Raw genomic sequence first — 21,438 nt, forward strand, 5'->3', positions numbered from 1 at the left:
TTCTTTGATGGTGGGGTGAAATCATGAAGATGGGTCAATGTTAACGGTAAAGTCCCCTGGTGCTTCTCCTCTGGGACAGCGGACAAACAGGAGAATTGTAGATCCTTCTCTGTTGTCTACACCCCCACATCAAAAGCACTTGATACTTACAGGAACAGTGTCCAATTGTCACAAGCAGCACATTATTATATGATGCTGTTATTGTTTCCCAGGATTACCGAAAGCTCAAGATTTCCTGATAAGTATACTCTACTGTCAGAATTCAAAAGCCAGTCACACTGCATTATTCAGTCATTTATTTCCAGTTTATCGGTGTAATATACCACAGTCTGGCCTATATCGGATGAGCTCATTGTTGGTTAGGCTGATAGCATGGGCGATGACATAATCAGTGGATGTATTATCTGATCTCATGAAGTGTTCATTACGGACCCTGGCTCAACACTATTGGTGTTCTTAACTTAGTCTTTTTAAAATACTTTTTATGTCTAAGTATGATCTATATAAGTTTTCTTAATATTTTTACAGAAATCTGATTCCTCTAATTTCATTACTGCTAATTAGTGTGTAACAGAAGAATCCCTATTTGGAACAGTAGTAGTAATCTGCTCCCACAATTGCTTCTACTGAAATGTAAAACTACTTGGGGCAGGGTGATTGCAGTTGACCCTCTCTTCTTTCTTTCTTTTATAGCAAACATCAGTCTTAGATTCCACAGCACTCAAGAACAGGGTTCAGTTAAGTCGGAAGAGTCAGCGTCGTGCTCCTAGCCAGACACAGCGCAGAAGCCGACTTTTGCTGTCCAGTAGCCAACTAGCAGTGATAGAGGATACAGACAGTCCTTGGATGTTCACTGATTCCACAGGTAACTATGCAACCTGAGAGTTAAAGGAGTATTCCCATCTTAGACTCTTCTGGCATATTGACAGGACATGCCATAAAAGTCTAATAAGGGCATGACCCAGAGGTGGGCCTGCACCTAATCTAGAGTTCTGGCTCCCTCCTGGGCTGGCTGAATGCACTGGTCGGGAGTTAGCTTTTCAACTTTTATAAAGAAATCATCTATATATGTATGGGTTATGGAATAGTGGTTGTATCATGTAAAAGAATGCTCTAGGCAGAACTCTGTATTGTGCCTAGTGCAGAACCTGAGGGCCTCTTCAGGGGCTGCATTACACAAAACAGTGGCAGCTTGTTTTTTTGCCGTCTTTACAGTACAATTATTAGACATAATATTGTGAGTACTCTATCTGGTATTTCAGAAGACAAACCTGACAAGAAGGATGAGGTTGATGAAGAAGAAGAAAAGCCTCAAAGGTCTTCAGTTCAGTCACAGAGGATGCCAATGTTTCCTGGAATGGACCCCTCCACTCTAATGGTAAGTTATTTCATTGTTTCATCTAGGATACTTGGTATCTTTTATTACATGTTTTGTCATAGTCAAACAAAATGCTGAATTATTGGACCGTCTCTAGGATCCCTAGGAGGTTTGCATGTGTTTGCCTTGAGTTATTTGTACTTTTTTCACTTATCCATCCCTTTGTTTCCAACCTTATTTTAATGTTCCCTCACCAACCTCACATTGTTATAATTTGTCGTTCTGATGGAGGTCTTCTGGCCTAAGTGACGACCCATATACAGGGCACATGAGGTGGCAGTTAATAGACCCAGCAATGTATACAGGATGTCACTAGTGATATTCCGTTTCTGTGCACCTGAATTTGGCAGTGGTCATGTGGACTTGTGACTGCAGTGAAAGTAAACCAACACTATCTAGGAAGTTGAGGGTGGCGGCCCTGGAGCAGGGGCAATGTATGAGAGGAGTACTGTGGGGTTTTTATTTTTTTTGCCATTTCCTCCCACTGCCACCATTGTCTAACAAATCACAAAACCCTTTAAAGGGATTATCCTGTTGCCAGGTTACTCTCTTCTCTCCAATACTCCCTTTCCAGTGGCTCTGGCCTCCCTGTGACATCACTTTAAGGGCTGCAGTCAGCCTGAGCCGGTTTACAAACAAGCTGCAGCAGCCAATGACAACGCTCAGTAATCATGGCTGACTGCTGTCATTGGCTGCTACGGCAGGTTTACGGGACGTCACAGCAGCCTATAAGCAGGGGATGAGTGGGGAGCCGAAAGAGGTGAGTAACTGCTGAATTGTTATTTTAATGCATGGGGAACCCATTGACGGGGGTTTCCTTAACTCTGACAAATCCTTTTAAGAGACGGGCATGTTTTATAATGTTATGTACCTGTAACTACAGAAAGAACATGTAAATAGTGTTGAACATATTACATTTTAGACTATGCAAGGCAAAATAATCCTTTGAGTGATTTGAACCTCATGTGAGTAGCTTATAATGATAGTCATAGGACAATCCCATTTTGTTAAAATGGTCTTTTGATGATAAGTGGTGGCCTGCTGCTGGGCCTTCCAGAGATCAGCAGTAATCTGTGGAGTAAAGGGACCTTTACGTGGAGCAACCACCGTTCGGATAAGAAAAGTTGCTCAAAAAAGTTGTGGAAGCGTACAAACGACTGTTTATATACTTTTACACAGAGTGATGATTGTTCATAGTGTGGGGCCTTCTTTGTCACGGTTTCCTTTAGACACAGTATTTATTCTGAAGCTTTTTTAATTAACAAAAAAATATCAGTAATATTGCATGCGGCTATCGAGTTTTTTTTCGCCGTGCTTTTTTATTAAAAAAAACAAAAACAAACAATATGCTGTGATTTTGAAAAATGCCATTGATCTAGAAAATGCAGCAGAAGGGAGAAAAAAAAGACACTTGGAGAATGCAACACAAACGCCAAACTTTATGATTTTTTTGCTGGAAAAACACCCAGCTGCATCAAAACTAACAAAAGCGTAGAGTTTTTGAAGAAAAGACTGCGTGCAGCCATGTTAATACAGTATTTGAAAATACTTTGTTAAACCAGTCAACACCTTTAACCCTTTCCAATCCACTGTCTGACCTCTGAAGACATTATGATTTAAGGCTGTACAGCTCCGAAGTTGGAAGACGTCCGGCAGGGTTCTCTTACTGTATATTGCCAGCCTCTCTGCTGTCAGAGCCTACCCAACGTGTCACCTCATGCAGTACTGCATATAGCACTGTTGTATAACAGCAGAAAAAGAGTAAGCCCCTTAGGAAAACCAGGATACAAATTGGATTGGAAAGGATTAAATTAACATAAGAAATGCGTAGAAGGCCTGTGGAAGACATTTTTTCTTATAGTTACAATGTAAACTATGCAGTTACAGGCCAAAGCTTGACGCTGCACTTTTGAGAAATTGGGATGACCTCTTCTGATTTCTGTCAGTTGCAGTTATGTTATGACCTTGTATGTATTGCAATCACTATCCATATTAATTACATCAGTGTTCAGTTATACTGTATTACGCATACCTTTGCCGTTATACAAGCGAGTAACGATTAAGATATTGATGTGGCTGAAGATTTGAGCAAAGTTTTCACATCTATAAAAACCTTTTGCAGTTCTCTACTGGTAGATTTTCTTTAACATTATGACTTCTCTACTTGCTAGCACTAGCTCTATAATTTATCTCAGTTACCAATCAGGACCGGTTCCAATAGCAGCCAGTCCTGAACTACTTTTGTTTTTCAAAGGGTCTTAGAAAAAATTAAGTTGTAACATCTGGCTCATTGCTACAGGAAACTCACAAACCTTTTCTTTGTAATATGATGGAACAGTTGAGGATACTATTACATAGTCCGTTTCTGTACTAATAATGTGTTTTCAATAGGCCCAACTTCGGAAAAGGCAAGAGGCAGAAAGCAGTAGTGAATCTTCAACTCAACCCTCTTCACCTCAGGCTTCTGCTCAACCTTCAAGGTCGCCAAAATCCCCTCTCCCACAAGGAACACTGGGTGTCAAACTCTTGCCAACCTCTGCGGATATACAAGACAGGTCAGCTGACCCTTCTCTGTCTATATAACTGTTAGCCAATATCTCCTTGCCCCTCTCTAGCCCTAAAAATAGGTTGGTTGAACAGGCATGCTTTTCTATGGTAAGAAGTTGTCATACTCATCTGGCTCCTCGTATTTTGGAGGAAATCGGACAGGTTGTTTCCTCTGATGGCAAATGTCCTCTAGTGTGAGATTGTCTGCCATCAGTGCAAACAACTTGTCTGATTTCCTTGTCTGTAGATACCGCTACAGGCCCTTTTACATGGGCCAACTATTGGGCGGATGAACATTCTTACAGATGCTTTTTCCCAACCATTGGCCTGTGTAAACTGTTCTCTGATCAAATGCTCATTTAATGTTTGATTGCATCCTTTATACAAACCTTAGATCATTGATTGTTGGCAGCACATCACCCCTTGTAAACAGGGATGTGCTGCCAACAGTAGTAATAATGTATGTGCCTGAACAATTACACTAATGATTTTTTCAGTCATGAACACTGTTGATGAGTTACTTCATGTAGATGAAGCTAAACGAGAGCCAATGAACTTGCTGTATCATTGATCGGCACTTGCTTTTGGCAGAGAATCTGCCTTTGTAAATAGACCTCATATCTGTGGCCAGCTTTAGCATGTTAGGCGGCTACTGCTTATGAACAGCAAGTTTAACCCCTTCCCGCTCCTGGACGTACCTGGTACGTCCTGGAGATAGCACGGGATCACATAAGATCCCGCGCTATCCCGCAGCGGGAGCCGGCGGTCAGTCACAGCCGGCGTCCCGCTCCAACAGCGGGGGGACATCGGAGATGCGCCCGCCGCTGTTAACCCTTTCCCTGCCGCGATCTAAGTAAATCGCGGCAGGGAAAGAGTTCACAGAGGGATCGCGATCCCTGTGTGTCTCCGGCCGGAACTCGCGATGTTATCGCGAGAGCCCGGCCTGTCACCATGGCAACAGGACGCCAGACACTGGCGTCCTGTATTGCCTGTGCCTATAATCGCTGTACAAGCGATAAGGCATGGCAGAGCAGTAGCTCTGCCATGCCTTATGACAGCGATCATAGGCATAGTGATGTAAGTCCCTCAGAGGGACTCAAATAGTATAAAAAAAAGAAAATAAAAGTGTAAAAAAAAGAAAAATGTAAAAAAAAAAAATGTAAAAAAACCCCTTTTTTATGCTTTTTCTAATATTAGCATAAAAAAAGGGAAAAAAAACTAAAACCCCACATATTGGATATTGACGCGTCCGTAACGACGTGTACAAAAAGTTGAACACGCTTTTTATTTTGTACGACAAAAAGCGTAAAAAAAACCCGCTAAAAAACAGAGGCAAAATGCTAATTTTTAGCATTTTGCCTCACAAAAAATGCAATAAAAGTGATCAAAAAAGCCGTACATTTCCCAAAATGGTACCAATAAAAACTACAGCTCGTCTCGCAAAAAATAAGCCCTTAAAGAGCTCCGTACATAGAAAAATAAAAACGTTACATGACTTTGAATGCAGCTATAGAGAAAAAACAATTTCCAAAAAAAGGGGGTTTTATTGCAAAAAAGTGTAAAAACCTAAAAAAATATAACAATTTTGGTATCGTTGTTACCATACCGACCCGCAGAAAAAATTTAGTGTGTCATTTATGCTGCATGATTAACGCTGTAAAAAAAAAAAAAAAAATCTATGGCAGAATTGATGCGTTTTCTCTCCCTGTTATCATTAAAAAAAAAAAAATTTTTTACGATATTGTCTATATACCCAAAAGTGGCACCGATAAAAACTACAGATCGCCACGCAAAAAACAAGCCCTTATACGGCCGCGTCCACGGAAAAATAAAAAAGTTATGGCTTTTGAAAAATGGAGATGGAAAAATACCAAAAAATCGCTTGGTCCTCAACGCCAAAATAGGCCGTGTCATTAAGGGGTTAAGGTTGGCTTCCCGTCACGTTTGTGATGTTTGTTTAACATGTATGCGAAACGTCCGCTAGAGAGAGGCCAAAGGACAAGTCTTTTCCTCCATCTGGCCAGTATACATAAGTATACCATTAAAATGGTATGGATAGCCTAGTAAAATATACTGTTCCACACAGTAATAAGCAGTAAAAAAAATGTATACTTTGTTTCTTTTTCTTTACCATGGGACTTTATGGGTATGGATGTATTGTATGACATCAATCACAGATAACTATTCAACTTAGAATTCCTAGTGTATACATTAAACTGAGCCCATAACCTTGATGTGAACAGAGCTTAACATGTATGGATAAATACATTGACAGGTCAAACAAGGGATCATAGAGTAGTTGTGCATATTGCTCATTTCTATTTTACTGATTTCAGAGGAGCAAGTGAATCCCCGCAGTGGTTAAAGGAGCTGAAATCAAAGAAGAGACAGAGCCAGTATGAGAACCAGAGTTAACAGGTGTGTTTGTAAATTTGTTCTAAATTCCTTCTAGAGGCCCAATTAGACACAATGATTCTCGCTTTAAGTTCACTCAATGCCATCTTTTGAGCGATAACCATTGAATCTAAATGCACGGACATCGTGCAGTTTTCGTGCACGAGTCGTTTCTCACTCAATTCTAGTTGTCTTGAATTAAACGATGAACTCTTATCAGCGGTGCAGGCTGTTATGAGAGTCGGCAGCGCTGATAAGATAATTTCAGCTCGCGTCCCACTGGTAGTTCACAGTGGGACACGAGCTGTAAGCACAGAGAACAAAGCAGCTGTTTACTTGTGCATAACAGCTGTATTGTTTACCAAGGGATATCGGCGGTGTCCCGCTCCGCCTACATAGCTCTTTAGTAGCTACATAGCTACTATAGACTATGCAAAGATGATCGCTCAAAACGGTCACTCAAACTATCGTTTGGGCGATCATCTGTCAGTTCAAATGGGGTCTAAAAATAAGTATCAGTGTTCTGTGCCTGTGCTACAAATGAGAAAGTTGAAGATGCTGTCCATATTGCTTTAGTTCTTTTCTGTTTACTTAGTAAAGCAGCGGTGCATTATAAATGCTATCAATTTAAGTATAAATAACTCTAGAATACATTTATGCCCTATCCTGAGGAACGGTCACCAAATTTGATCGGCTGGGGACTGCAGCTTGGGACCCCTACCGATCAGCTGTTCAGGTACCACCACACAGTGTATGGAGCGGAAGCAGATTGCTCCGACTCCTGTGTAGTGGCCTGCTCTGATAATTGCAGGCGCAGCGTTTATTGATTTAACTGTGAGCAACAGGTTTTACCATCTTAGACATTTATGCTGTACACACGGAGGACTTGCAGCTGTAGCTGTGACAGAATCTCACACAGCCTGCCAGGTCACACATTCAGCACAAAATCCTGGGCAAAATAGCATAACCGGCATGCCGGAAACCATACAGACCCCATTATAGCCAATCAGGTTGTTGTGGTATTTTTGTTGCTTGGCTCTGATGACTGAGCTGAACAACAGAAATCCGCCATCTTGAGGCATAGATGTGAACCTGGCCCTAGACCTAGTTTAAAAGCCTTTGATTTTAAAGGGGAGCTGTCACCAGGTTCATTCTGCCCAAACCACTGGTAGCATGTACCCAGCACAGCTATATCTACTGCGCCCAGGTACGTGTTTATTCAGATAAGCCGCAGTGTTTCAGAACAACACTTTTTAACCCCTTCCAATCCACTGTCTGACATCTTCAGATATTCTGATTGAAGGCTGTACAGCTCCGATGTCGGAAGACGTCCGGCAGGGTATTCTTACTGTATGTTACTGACTGCTCTGTTGTCGGGGTGCCTCTCCAGCATGTCCCATACTGCAGTACTGGCTCTAGTCAGCAGATGGCGCTATTGTATAATGGCAGAAAGAGAAAACCCCCTAGGAAACCCTGAATCCAAAATTGGATTGTAAAGGGTTAAAGACCGACTTGGAATGAGCTGCGGAGTCAAAAAGATGGGCCATGTTGGCCTCTCTTCACCCACATCACGTTGACTAATAGCTCTCCCTGCTTGTGTTTTAAGGAGACGCTGTCGCTCTGCAGGCTGCAGACAGCGAGACGATGTCATGGCCCACGTCTTTGACTTTAAAGTTTGGAACAGAGCTATCAAGTGTATTTATTGTGAAACTCTGCAGAGTTTCCAAATAACACATACACGGGGCAATGGGCATACCTGTATGGTAGCTGCTTGCAGTTCGGGCGGCATGAACCCGGTGACAGATTCCCATTTTAAGTTTATTTCTACTTATTTTTATGTATTTCTTTTAACTTTATAAATTCTATTTGTTGTAGGTCCAACCGTGAACCAGAAGAGGACACAGCAGTTTAACATAAGCCTTAATCCACCCAGCCCTACAGATGCACACCTTTCTGCTGTCTTGCTTCATCTCAACTGCAATGTGTTCCGTGCCTTTCCATTTTTGCGGAAAAAAGCTGCTTAGTACTTACACAGATACAAACAAAAATGTATTTTATTGTAGAAGAGATAAGTCACTTTAAAACTGAAAAGGATACCTACTTGAAACAGAGCTGTACAAAAGCCAAAGGTCATGTCTCCTGATGACCTATTGAAGTGGAGGGAGTCAGGACACTGGCCGCTAGCGCCTGTCAATGAAGCGAATGTGTAAACCTGTTCTGTATGCGGAAGACTCGATGTAGAATGAGTGGGGGGGAAAAAAAAGACTGACTTTTGTATTTGTTTATGATATAAAAAAAAAATCAATTTCACAAATGAATTTATCTTTTATGTCGCTTAGAATATTGTAATTCACTATCCAGATGATTTATGCGTCCCAGAGTATATAAATATATATATATAGAAAAGAACAAAAATGTTTACTGCCAATAACAACAAAAATGCTTGACTACTTTTGTAAAATAATTTTTAAAAATTGTTAATAGGAAAGAGAATGTCATAATGAACACACTGTATTTTATGTTTTCCTTGCTTTTATTTTGGCCTCTGCACAATACTGTTTTACTGTTTAAACCATTAATATTTTCTGTATTCTCCTTCACCTTCGTTAGAACCCATATTTCAGTTTATCACTGGCTACAGACCATTCTCTGACCATGTAATTACCATTCTTTTTGCTTCCATGATGCACTCTAAAACTAGTGACATGATATATGCATGGTTTGCCTGTGTGCTGTTTTACATATCCCTCTACTCTATGTTCTGCTTTGCATGGCCTGATAGATTCATACCTTTCGTCTGTGTCTTTAACATTACCTGTCTTCCATACATATCTGCTTCCCTTTGTGTCCCCGTTATACCCATCTTATGTGTAACCTCTTGTTTTCTGCTGGGTTCTGTCTTGGATCTTGTTCTTGTGCCTATTTTTGCATTTCAAATGGGGCTGGATTTATCATAGAAGCCAGTTGGGGACAGATCTTCCTCTGCCTACAGTAGCTAGCATGGTAGACTTTATCCTACAGGGATAATAGATATTGTAAGGTTGAAGCACAAAATAAGGCTAAAAAGCTACAAAATGTTCTCCGTAAAAAGATACGGCTAGTTGATTGGACAACGTATGAATCGCCAAAGGTTGTGTAAATCCAGCCCTACCCTTCCATGCAGAACTGTTAACTCCTTCCTCTTCTACAACTCATGTAGTCTAATACACAATAGATGAGCTAAAGAGAACTTCATAATGTTGCCTTATAGCAAGTCATGCTTCAGAAGCTAAAGTCTACCTGGCAACAAGCAGGATGGGAAAAGGCTGAAGCAGCAATAATCGTAACCTCATCAGAATCGGTGTCAATTTCCCATGACGTTTACTTTGAATGTCGGCTTTAAGGGGGGGATCGTTAAGACTACTGTCTTGTGTTGCAGGCTTTTCCATTATGTGGATGATTATTGGTATGTGTTCTGCATTCTGAAAAAATATAGTCTGAAGATTGTAAGGGGGAAATGACCTCCAAATGACCATGTACAGACTTCCTTTCTATTTCCTATTTCAGGGTATGATAGAAGGCATTACGTGCTGATGAAGGTGAGGTACATTGTGACTTCTAGTAGAGAGAGGGTTAACTCTGTGGAGAAACAAGTGGATAGTGTTTGGTGTGCTTGCAGCACCACCATAAGGGAAATCAATAGGTTGTCTGCGTAATGCAGGAAGAGATGCTCTTTATAACCTTCTTTATCCAAGTAAAGGAGACCCTGACCGGAGAACTCCCTTCCACCTCTACTAACTTGGAGTTTCTTAAACTTTAACTGAAAAGTTTGGACAAAAAGTATACACCATGTTCTACTATTTGCAGGGCCTGATGAGGTGGTACGTATGTGAACACCAAATATGAGAACCCCTGTATCATTCACAGCCCCTCCAGCCCTTTTACTAGGCCTACCACAGTATATCAGTTGTGATAGGAATGTTCCTGTCACAGCTAAGCGCATTACCTTCACCTTTCTACTTTTTTGGTGCAACTAGCCCCTTTTTTGTACAGCATTTTGCCCTCCTTTTATCCCCTGCATTTATTAACAGTTTGCCTAAGCGTATTTGTGCATCATGAGAGCCTTTTGATTTGCCAAAAAGAGATTGAAAAAAAACTGAATTGATATTTTGGAGGTGGTCACATCAGTCGCAGCACTGGAAAAAACATTGCATTCAGTTTTTGTTGGGATTTTAAAGGATTTGCTCCCTCTTGCCAGCTAGCTGATAGCTGGATCTGAATGTGGTGAATCAGTTGCAAACGATTTGTTTGCTGTAGATTCACTGCTATGTGTTGCATTTCCTAGAGGGTGCTATACTCAGGCTATTAAAGGGGTTGTCCAGGGTTGCAAAAAAAGTGGTTTGCACTTTTTTTTTTTTGATGAAAGACAAGAGTGGCACTGTTTTTGGAAGAAAGACCAAACACTCCTTTTCTAATCCTGAACAACCTTGTATGTATGTATAGAGGGTTGGGGGGTAATTTCTAACATCTCACCTGACGCCAAGAACTTTGCAGTCCTGTTTAACCCATTCTCTGAAGGGATAACTGTATTGTAGAATCTAAAGTAAGGAGTTACAGAAAAATGTTAATTGTGACGATGGGTGATCTTATCCTGGTATAAATTGTACATGGGTGTATTTTTTTTTTTCCTTTTAACATAAATTAAATGCATTGATATAAGTACCTTTTACATTATATGTGTACAAGTGACACTGCTGACGAAACGGCCTTCCCAAAGCTAAGGGGATACAAGATTATTTGATGTGTTATCTTCCAGCGCATCCACAAATTAACATTGTAAAAACATGACTGGTAATGAGAGAGTTAAAGGGGACTTAAGTCGTTATGTATATGTGAAAGCTCAGTAGCACTCCCACTGTAAAACTTCTTGCACAGAAACTAACTTGTATATAATCCCAGAATCCTTTGCACTTACTGTCGCACTACTGTATCAGGATGGGATGCTTGTGAGGAGGCCTTTACATGTTCCTTGCATCTCAGTGACCTGCAGCAGATTGTATTGTTTGTTGCTCCAATAAAGAATTCTATTCCATTATAAAAGTGTGTCTATATGGATGTATATACATACAAATGTGTATATATACATATCCGCACACCTAGTCATTATACAAAGATGGTATTGCAATAAAACTGGTTTTGAATACACAGAATATATATATTTAAAAACAAGTGTCTGTTTCTGCGTCCTTTTGTCTATTTGATTTTAGTATGTAAAATGGAGAAATTGAGATATTTAGGTGTTTTTATTGAATTGGGTACCAGGATATATTCATTTATCCATCCATCCACTATTTAGGGTGTGGAAACAAAACCTAAGTACTGAACAGTGCCCTTACAAAGCATCATTAACACTATATTTGTGTTGTGTCTGAGCTTCCCTGTATTCCTCTGATCAGATCCAATCCTGTGTTTGGTACAAGCATGTGGCTTCCGCTGCAGGTACAGCCGTGTACAGAAAGCCTAAAGGCCCTGTTACATAGACTGCTGATCGGGCAGAACGTTCAGCCAAATGTTTGTGTTCCCAATCATCTGCCTATGTGAAAGTGTGTACCATAAAGGACGGGCACCATCAAATAACAACATTCACTAATGAATGCACAGACAAGTATATAGGTGTGCCACAAACTAAGGACAGACCAATTAATAACATTTAAAAATCACAACATTGTATCATAAGGGGAAAAACACTCCTATAATAAAGAGTCCCCTCTACACTGTATCCCTCCGATAAACCTATATTATAAAGGTGTTAATTATCTGGGGCCAAGCACGTACAAACACTTCCAATATGAAACCACGAATAAACTCATGCTGGTAGATGTGCCACCAACATATGCGATCAATATGGGGATGAACAATTGTAGGAGTGACTGGTCATACATATACATGTGAACCTCTGCTGTGTATTAACGGCAGGTATGAGCACCTATCGACATGCTCTGTCAATTGTTGCTAGTTAATAGAGATGAGCGAGCACCAAAATGCTCGGGTGCTCGTTACTCGGAACGAACTTTTCGCGATGCTCGAGGGTTCGTTTCGAATAACGAACCCCATTGAAGTCAATGGGCGACCCGAGCATTTTTGTATTTCGCCGATGCTCGCTAAGGTTTCCTTGTGTGAAAAACTTTTACTTCTGAAAAGCCCTCATTAGCAATGCATACCTTAGCTAAGCACCACACTACCTCCAACAAAGCACAATCACTGCCTGCATGACACTCCACTGCCACTTCTCCTGGCTTACATGCTGCCCAACCGCCCCCCCTCCCCCCCACAGCGCACACCAAAGTGTCCCTGCGCAGCCTTCAGCTGCCCTCATGCCACGCCACACTCATGTCTATTTAGAAGTGCGTCTGCGATGAGGAGGAACCGCAGGCACACACTGCAGAGGGTTGGCACGGCTAGGCAGCGACCCTCTTTAAAAGGGGCGGGGCGATAGCCCACAATGCTGTACAGAAGCAATGAGAAATAGAATCCTGTGCCACCGCCATCAGGAGCTGCACACGTGGGCATAGCAATGGGGAACCTATGTGCCACACACTATTCATTCTGTCAAGGTGTCTGCATGCCCCAGTCAGACCGCGGTTTTTAATTCATAGACACAGGCAGGTACAACTCCCTATTGTGAAGTCCCTGTGGACCGACAGCATGGGTGGCTCCCTGGAACCCACCGGCGGAACATAAAAATATCCCATTGCATTGCCCATCACAGCTGAGGTAGTAATGTCATGTTTAATGCAGGTGGGCTTCGGCCCACACTGCATGCCCCAGTCAGACTGGGGTTCTTTACAAGTGGAAACAGATGCATTTTTTAATTCCCTGTGGACCCACAGCATGGGTGGGTGCCAGGAAGCCACCGGTGGTACATAGAAATATCCCATTGCATTGCCCATCACAGCTGAGGTAGTAATGTCATGTTTAATGCAGGTGGGCTTCGGCCCACACTGCATGCCCCAGTCAGACTGGGGTTCTTTACAAGTGGACACATGTAGGTTAAACTCCGTGTGCACCTACAGCATGGGTGGCTCCCTGGAACCCACCGGCGGTACATAAAAATATCCCATTGCATTGCCCAACACAGCGGATGTAACATCAGCTGTAATGCAGGTGGGCTAAAAATTCATTTGATTACACTGTAGGCGAGGGCCCACAAAAATTGCTGTATCAACAGTACTAATGTACATCCAAAAAATTGGCCATGGCCAACCAAGAGGGCAGGTGAAACCCATTAATCGCTTTGGTTAATGTGGCTTAAGTGGTAACTAGGCCTGGAGGCAGCCCAGTTTAACGAAAAATTGGTTCAAGTTAAAGTTTCAACGCTTTTAAGAGCATTGAAACATATAAAAATTGTTTAGAAAAATTATATGAGTGAGCCTTGTGGCCCTAAGAAAAATTGCCCGTTCAGCGTGATTACGTGAGGTTTCAGGAGGAGGAGCAGGAGCAGGAGCAGGAGGAGGAGGAGGAATATTAGACACAGATTGATGAAGCAGAAATGTCCCCGTTTTGGATGGTGAGAGAGAACGTAGCTTCCATCCGCGGGTGCAGCCTACGTATTGCTTTTGTATCGCTGCTGTCCGCTGGTGGAGAAGAGAAGTCTGGGGAAATCCAGGCTTTGTTCATCTTGATGAGTGTAAGCCTGTCGGCACTGTCGGTTGACAGGTGGGTACGCTTATCCGTGATGATTCCCCCAGCCACACTAAACACACTCTCTGACAAGACGCTAGCCGCAGGACAAGCAAGCACCTCCAGGGCATACAGCGCGAGTTCAGGCCACGTGTCCAGCTTCGACACCCAGTAGTTGTAGGGGGCAGAGGCGTCACGGAGGATGGTCGTGCGATCGGCTACGTACTCCCTCACCATCCTTTTACAGTGCTCCCGCCGACTCCGCCTTGACTGGGGAGTGGTGACACAGTCTTGCTGGGGAGCCATAATGCTGGCAAAGGCCTTGGAGAATGTTCCCCTGCCTGCGCTGTACATGCTGCCTGATCTCTGCGCCTCCCCTGCTACCTGGCCCTCGGAACTGCGCCTTCTGCCACTAGCGCTGTCGGATGGGAAGTTTACCATCAGTTTCTCCACCAGCGCCCTGTGGTATAGCATCACTCTCGAACCCCTTTCCTCTTCGGCAATGAGAGTGCAAAGGCTCTCCTTATACCGTGGGTCGAGCAGTGTGTACACCCAGTAATCTGTAGTGGCCAGAATGCGTGTAACGCGAGGGTCACGAGAAAGGCATCCTAACATGAAGTCCGCCATGTGTGCCAGAGTACCTGTACGCAACACATGGCTGTCCTCACTAGGAAGATCACTTTCAGGATCCTCCTCCTCCTCCTCTTCCTCCTCCTCAGGCCATACACGCTGAAAGGATGACAGCCCAGCAGCATCTGTACCCTCAGCAGTGGGCCAAGCTGTCTCTTCCCCCTCCTCCTCATGCTCCTCATGCTCCTCCTCCTCCTCAACGCGCTGAGCTATAGCCAGGCGGGTGCTCTGACTATCCAGCGACATACTGTCTTCCCCCGGCTCTGTTTCCGAGCGCAAAGCGTCTGCCTTTATGCTTTGCAGGGAACTTCTCAAGATGCATAGCAGAGGAATGGTGACGCTAATGATTGCAGCATCGCCGCTCACCACCTGGTTAGACTCCTGAAATGTTCCAAGGACCTGACAGATGGCTGCCAACCAGGGCCACTCTTCTGTAAATAATTGAGGAGGCTGACTCCCACTGCGCCGCGCAAGTTGGAGTTGGTATTCCACTATAGCTCTACGCTGCTCATAGAGTCTGGCCAACATGTGGAGCGTAGAGTTCCACTGTGTGGGCACGTCGCACAGCAGTCGGTGCACTGGCAGATTAAACCTATGTTGCAGTGTCCGCAGGGTGGCAGCGTGCGTGTGGGATTTGCGGAAATGTGCGCAGAGCTGGCGCACCTTTCCGAGCAGGTATGACAAGTGGGGGTAGCTTTTCAGAAAGTGCTGAACCACCACATTAATGACATGGGCCAGGCATGGCACGTGCGTGAGGCTGCCGAGCTGCAGAGCCGCCACCAGCTTACGGCCGTTGTCACACACGACCATGCCCGGTTGGAGGCTCAGCGGCGCAAGCCAGCGGTCGGTCTGCTCTGTCAGACCCTGCAGCAGTTCGTGGGCCGTGTGCCTCTTCTCTCCTAAGCTGAGTAGTTTCAGCACGGCCTGCTGACGCTTGCCCACCGCTGTGCTGCCACGCCGCGTGACACCGACTGCTGGCGACGTACTGCTGACACATCTTGATTGCGAGACAGAGGTTGCGTTGGAGGAGGAGGAGGAGGAAGCATACACCGCCGCAGATACCACCACCTAGCTGTGGCCCGCAATTCTGGGGGTGGGTAGGACGTGAGCGGTCCCAGGCTCTGACTCTGTCCCAGCCTCCACTAAATTCACCCAATGTGCCGTCAGGGAGATATAGTGGCACTGCCCGCCTGTGCTTGTCCACGTGTCCATTGTTAAGTGGACCTTGGCAGTAACTGCGTTGGTGAGGGCGCGTACAATGTTGCGGGAGACGTGGTCGTGCAGGCCTGGGACGGCACATCGGGAAAAGTAGTGGCGACTGGGAACCGAGTAGCGCGGGGCAGCCGCCGCCATCATGCTTTTGAAAGCCTCCGTTTCCACAAGCCTATATGGCAGCATCTGTAGGCTGATCAATTTTGCAATGTGCACGTTTAACGCTTGAGCGTGCGGGTGCGTGGCGTCGTACTTGTGCTTGCGCTCAAACTGTGGCACTAGCGACGTCTGGACGCTGCGCTGAGAGCCATTGCTGGATGGGGCCGAGGACAGCGGAGGTGATGGTGTGGGTGCAGGCCAGGAGACGGTAGTGCCTGTGTCCTCAGAGGGGGGTTGGATCTCAGTGGCAGGTTGGGGCACAGGGGGAGAGGCATTGGTGCAAACCGGAGGCGGTGAACGGGCATCGTCCCACCTTGTGGGGTGCTTGGCCATCATATGCCTGCGCATGCTGTTGGTGGTGCCTCCCCAGCTGATCTTGGCGCGACAAAGGTTGCACACCACTGTTCGTCGGTCGTCAGGCGTCTCTGTGAAAAACTGCCACACCGTAGAGCACCTTGACCTGTGCAGGGTGGCATGGCGCGAGGGGGCGCTTTGGGAAACAGTTGGTGGATTATTCAGTCTGGCCCTGCCTCTACCCCTGGCCACCGCACTGGCTCGGCCTGTGCCCACACCCTCACTTGGCCCTCCGCGTCCTCGGCCGCGTCCACATCCTCTAGGCCTACCCCTACCCCTCAGCATGCTGTATTACCAGTGATTTGATTTCCCAGGCAGGAAAGAAATTGGCGCAAGGCTGCACTCAACCGTAGCTGGTTGCGTCTGATTTTTGTACGTTCTCCACGCAGAACACACGTACACGGAGACCTTAGGACTGACACAGGCAGGCCAAATATAATTAATTGAATTCGCTTTTTTGCAAAGGGAGGGCCCCACTGCGTATATTCAATGAACAATACGTTTAATATCTGTGGTGTGGCCCTCAAAAAGTGTCACACAACTATAGTGTAGCAGAGGTATTAACTCTAGCAGAGCAGGTATTTGCCAGTCAGGAAAGACAATGGCGCAAGCCTGCAGTAAACCGTAGCTGGTTGCGTCTGATTTTTGTACGTTGTCCACGCAGCACACACGTCCACGGAGACCTTAGGACTGACACAGGCAGGCCAAATACAATTTCTTTTCCTTTTTTGCAAAGGGAAGACCCCACTGCGTATATTCAATGAACAAGAAGTTTAATATCTGTGGTGTGGCCCTCAAAAAGTGTCACACAACTATAGTGTAGCAGAGTTATTAACTCTAGCAGAGCAGGTATTTGCCAGTCAGGAAAGACAATGGCGCAAGCCTGCAGTAAACCGTAGCTGGTTGCGTTTGATTTTTGTACGTTCTCCACGCAGCACACACGTACACGGAGACCTTAGGACTGACACAGGCAGGCCAAATATAATTAATTGAATTCGCTTTTTTGCAAAGGGAAGGCCCCACTGCGTATATTCAATGAACAATATGTTTAATATCTGTGGTGTGGCCCTCAAAAAGTGTCACACAACTATAGTGTAGCAGAGTTATTAACTCTAGCAGAGCAGGTATTTGCCAGTCAGGAAAGACAATGGCGCAAGCCTGCAGTAAACCGTAGCTGGTTGCGTCTGATTTTTGTACGTTGTCCACGCAGCACACACGTACACGGAGACTTTAGGACTGACACAGGCAGGCCAAATACAATTTCTTTTCCTTTTTTGCAAAGGGAAGACCCCACTGCGTATATTCAATGAACAAGAAGTTTAATATCTGTGGTGTGGCCCTCAAAAAGTGTCACACAACTATAGTGTAGCAGAGTTATTAACTCTAGCAGAGCAGGTATTTGCCAGTCAGGAAAGACAATGGCGCAAGCCTGCAGTAAACCGTAGCTGGTTGCGTTTGATTTTTGTACGTTCTCCACGCAGCACACACGTACACGGAGACCTTAGGACTGACACAGGCAGGCCAAATATAATTAATTGAATTCGCTTTTTTGCAAAGGGAGGGCCCCACTGCGGATATTCAATGAACAATACGTTTAATATCTGTGGTGTGGCCCTCAAAAAGTGTCACACAACTATAGTGTAGCAGAGTTATTAACTCTAGCAGAGCAGGTATTTGCCAGTCAGGAAAGACAATGGCGCAAGCCTGCAGTAAACCGTAGCTGGTTGCGTCTGATTTTTGTACGTTGTCCACGCAGCACACACGTACACGGAGACCTTAGGACTGACACAGGCAGGCCAAATATAATTTCTTTTCCTTTTTTGCAAAGGGAAGGACCCACTGCGTATATTCAATGAACAATAACTGTGTTGTGGCCCTGCCTACACAATTCTGTCCCTGTAGTATCAATGGAGGGTGCAATGCTCTGCACAGACGATTTTTAGAAAAAAAATCAGCCTGCACAGTACTCCACACGGTTAAATGTGGCCCTAGAAAGGACCGTTGAGGTTCTTGAAGGCTACACTCACTCCTAACACTCTCTCTGCCTAAGCACCACTTCTGTCCCTAATACCGGGTGCAATGCTCTGCACTGCCGATTTTGAGAAAAAAAAAAAAAACACTGCTAGCAGCAGCCTGCACACAGGTAGATGTGGCCCTAAGAAGGACCGTTGGGGTTCTTGAAGCCTACACTGACTCCTAACGCTCTCCCTACAGCAGCACCAGCACGATAGTACTTTCCCTCAGCTAACTCACAAGGCATGTGTGGCGAGCCGCGGGAGGGGCCGACTTTTATACTCGGGTGACATCTGATCGCCCCAGCCACTCACAGCAGGGGGGTGGTATAGGGCTTGAACGTCACAGGGGGAAGTTGTAATGCCTTCCCTGTCTTTCAATTGGCCAGAAAAGCGCGCTAACGTCTCAGAGAGGAAACTGAAAGTAACCGGAACACCGCGTGGTGCTCGTTAAGAGTAACGAGCATCCCGAACACACTAATATTCGCACGAATATCAAGCTCGGACGAGTACGTTCGCTCATCTCTACTAGTTAACAACCGCTTCAGTATGCGTTTGTATAAAAGGTTCTTTAGGCCTCATGAAAAATGGAAGTTGCACAGAGCAATAATATTGCCAAGTTCTAAAGCTGCAATATGATGCCCATAAAAATGTATGGGGGGGAAAATACTATATCAATGTATACCTCCTGATTTTTTTTTTTTTTTAAATATGACCATTTAATATAGGAAAAAACTGTTGCATACTCCTGCAATTAATCTGTAATATGTATGAAAGTACACACAGTGCTTACAAAAGGGACTCTGCTGCATGTACATACCTCATACTGAATGTGTGTATAATAAATTTTTTTTTTTTCTAGGTTGAGGGTGCATTCAGACGACTGTATATCGGCTGGGTATTCACGCCGGCCGATATACGTGGTCTCTCTCTGCAGGGGGAGGAGGCTGGAAGAGCCAGAAGCAGTGCTCTGAGCTCCCGCCCCCTCTCCGCCTCCTCTCCACCCCCTGCACTATTTTCAATGAGGAGAGGTGGGATGGGGGCGGAGCTAATTCCCCTTTAAGTCCAACCCTAAACTACAGTACGTACGCTGTCACTGTATATACATAATCTATGCAGCCATTTTACAACAGGGGCCTAATGCAATTATTGGTATCATAATACAGGTCATACATGGTAATGTCACAGCACAGGAATAAGGGACAGTGATCTTACTATATGTAAAGGCTGTCCACAGCGAAGGGGTATTATACATAGTGACCTCACACGGCTAGTCCACAGCAGTCTCACCCCATATAAAAGGTGTACAATCACAAATTAGATTGGCGTTTAATTTAATGCACTTCTTTTATTTATCCAAATGATGAAAAGACATATTTTGTAATTGTACAAATTGTATAACAAAGCCAAACTAATCTGAAAACAGAGGCTTAGGCCAAATGCACACGGGCGGAAATTCCGCAGCAGGATTTCCCACAGATTTTTGCGACCGTGCCTGCTGCCATAGGATTGCATTAGATAATGCAAGCCTATGCAGACAGCCGTGATTTGACCGCGTGGTAAACAAATCACAGCATGGCCTATTTCTGTGCGAGGCTCGCACAGAAACGTCACTGGTGATGCACCAGTTCTGGTCTGCATATGCGCAGCTGTGCAACAGCCAGCGCATAGTGAGATGCGGGGAGGAGGTGACCGCCGGGTCACTGTAGGGGCATGGCTTACATCCTGCAGCGGGATCCGACCCAGCCATCTGCAGGAGGCCTTTTGCTAAAAACAAAAAAAAAAAAAAAGGGAAAAAAACCTGTGAAACCCATACTTCTAATATCTTCTCCTTATGCTGCATGCACACAGGGGTGGGGTGTATTCTGTATGCAGAATCTGGCCATGACAGCAGCGGCGTCTGTACATATCTGATTTCTTTTTCTTCTTTCTGTACTGCGAATGTTCTGCTCGCCCTCAGACATGCACAGTACAGATTTTTTTTTAACTCTGCGATGAAGTGGAATCCGCAATGTCAATTGACTTCAATAAAAGCCATCCACGCAAAGATGGAGCATGCTGTTATTTTTTTTTTATTTTTTTTATCCATGAGCGGAAACTGCAATTGTTTTTTGCTCGTATGCATGAAGAATCACTTTTCCATAGCACGCAATGCATACATAGAGACAGTGTTTCATACACAGCCCATGCAAGAGCTGTGTATTATATGCAGAGAAATAGAGCATGCTGCGATTTATTTCTCCTGCGCATCGATACGCAGTGCTCATGCAGGTGTGCATGGAAGAAAAAGTCCATTGACTTTCATTGCCTCCATTCACCGCATATCATGAGCCCTAATACTGGAGCCCCTTCTATAACTTACAGTCACCACTTAATAAGTAAATAGCTATTACTTTGAACTCCCTTGTAATTTAGATTTCCTTTTACTTATAGACATTACATATGAGCTAGGACAAAGACATAATGGCTTCAGCTCATGACCCTGGCAAAAAATAAGACGATGATGCATATCATTAACACCAGCTCTATTAGATGTGTCTTAATAACTGTATATAGCAAGTAAAGAATTGCTATATAGGTGCTTGACTACCAACAATATAAGAACATGCATGCCCATATGACAATTATCATTTCTACATAGTATTGAAGGAGAGAGTCAGCATTAAAAAAAAGCATGCATGTGTATAAGAGTAAGGTCTTATTCACACGGTTGAGTTTTAGATATGCATTCTCTGCGAGCTTTTAAATGAGTAAACTTGGACAGAACTCAGACCCATTAAATTTAATGAGACTTTTCAGGCTGGCATTTTTTTCTTTTTATTCACAAACCAGTAGTCCATATAAAAATAATTGCAGCGTACCCTATTCTGGTCTCATTCATGGACAAAAGCAGGACATGCAATGTCCACTCTCTAACACATCGGACAGCACACAGACAGGCTATCCATGGGCTGATAAAATACAGGGGTCCGGAATGCTATATTTTCTCCTTAGGAAGAGAACCTAGAAGGTGAGTGAATGAGAGTACTTATAAGGCCATTCATGCTCCTCTGGGTAATATGCAAATAAGGGAGATGGAACAATACCTCTGCA

At 44.3% G+C, this 21,438-nt stretch overlaps 2 protein-coding genes across 9 annotated transcripts in view; both read left to right on the plus strand.

Annotated features, from left to right (window-relative positions):
* Positions 1–21,438, plus strand: part of CRYBB2 (crystallin beta B2) — a 370,816-nt gene that overhangs the window by 275,347 nt on the left and 74,031 nt on the right. The gene's annotated exons all lie outside the window — the stretch shown is intronic.
* The window catches only part of CRYBB3 (crystallin beta B3), a 205,900-nt gene that overhangs the window by 146,601 nt on the left and 37,861 nt on the right, over positions 1–21,438 (plus strand). For 7 of the 8 annotated variants that reach the window (XM_066603887.1, XM_066603889.1, XM_066603888.1 and 4 more), the window contains 5 exons: positions 694–865; positions 1,263–1,378; positions 3,770–3,933; positions 6,262–6,343; positions 8,195–11,508. The exons of the other annotated variant lie outside the window; for it this stretch is intronic. In XM_066603887.1, coding sequence (XP_066459984.1) covers positions 694–865; positions 1,263–1,378; positions 3,770–3,933; positions 6,262–6,340 — 531 coding nt within the window. In that variant the 3' untranslated portion in view covers positions 6,341–6,343; positions 8,195–11,508. Of the gene's footprint in view, positions 1–693; positions 866–1,262; positions 1,379–3,769; positions 3,934–6,261; positions 6,344–8,194; positions 11,509–21,438 lie in introns of those variants that run through there. 8 annotated transcript variants of the gene reach the window in all.

The sequence above is a fragment of the Eleutherodactylus coqui genome, chromosome 5 (genome assembly GCF_035609145.1).
Source record: "Eleutherodactylus coqui strain aEleCoq1 chromosome 5, aEleCoq1.hap1, whole genome shotgun sequence".
Lineage (NCBI taxonomy): Eukaryota > Metazoa > Chordata > Amphibia > Anura > Eleutherodactylidae > Eleutherodactylus > Eleutherodactylus coqui.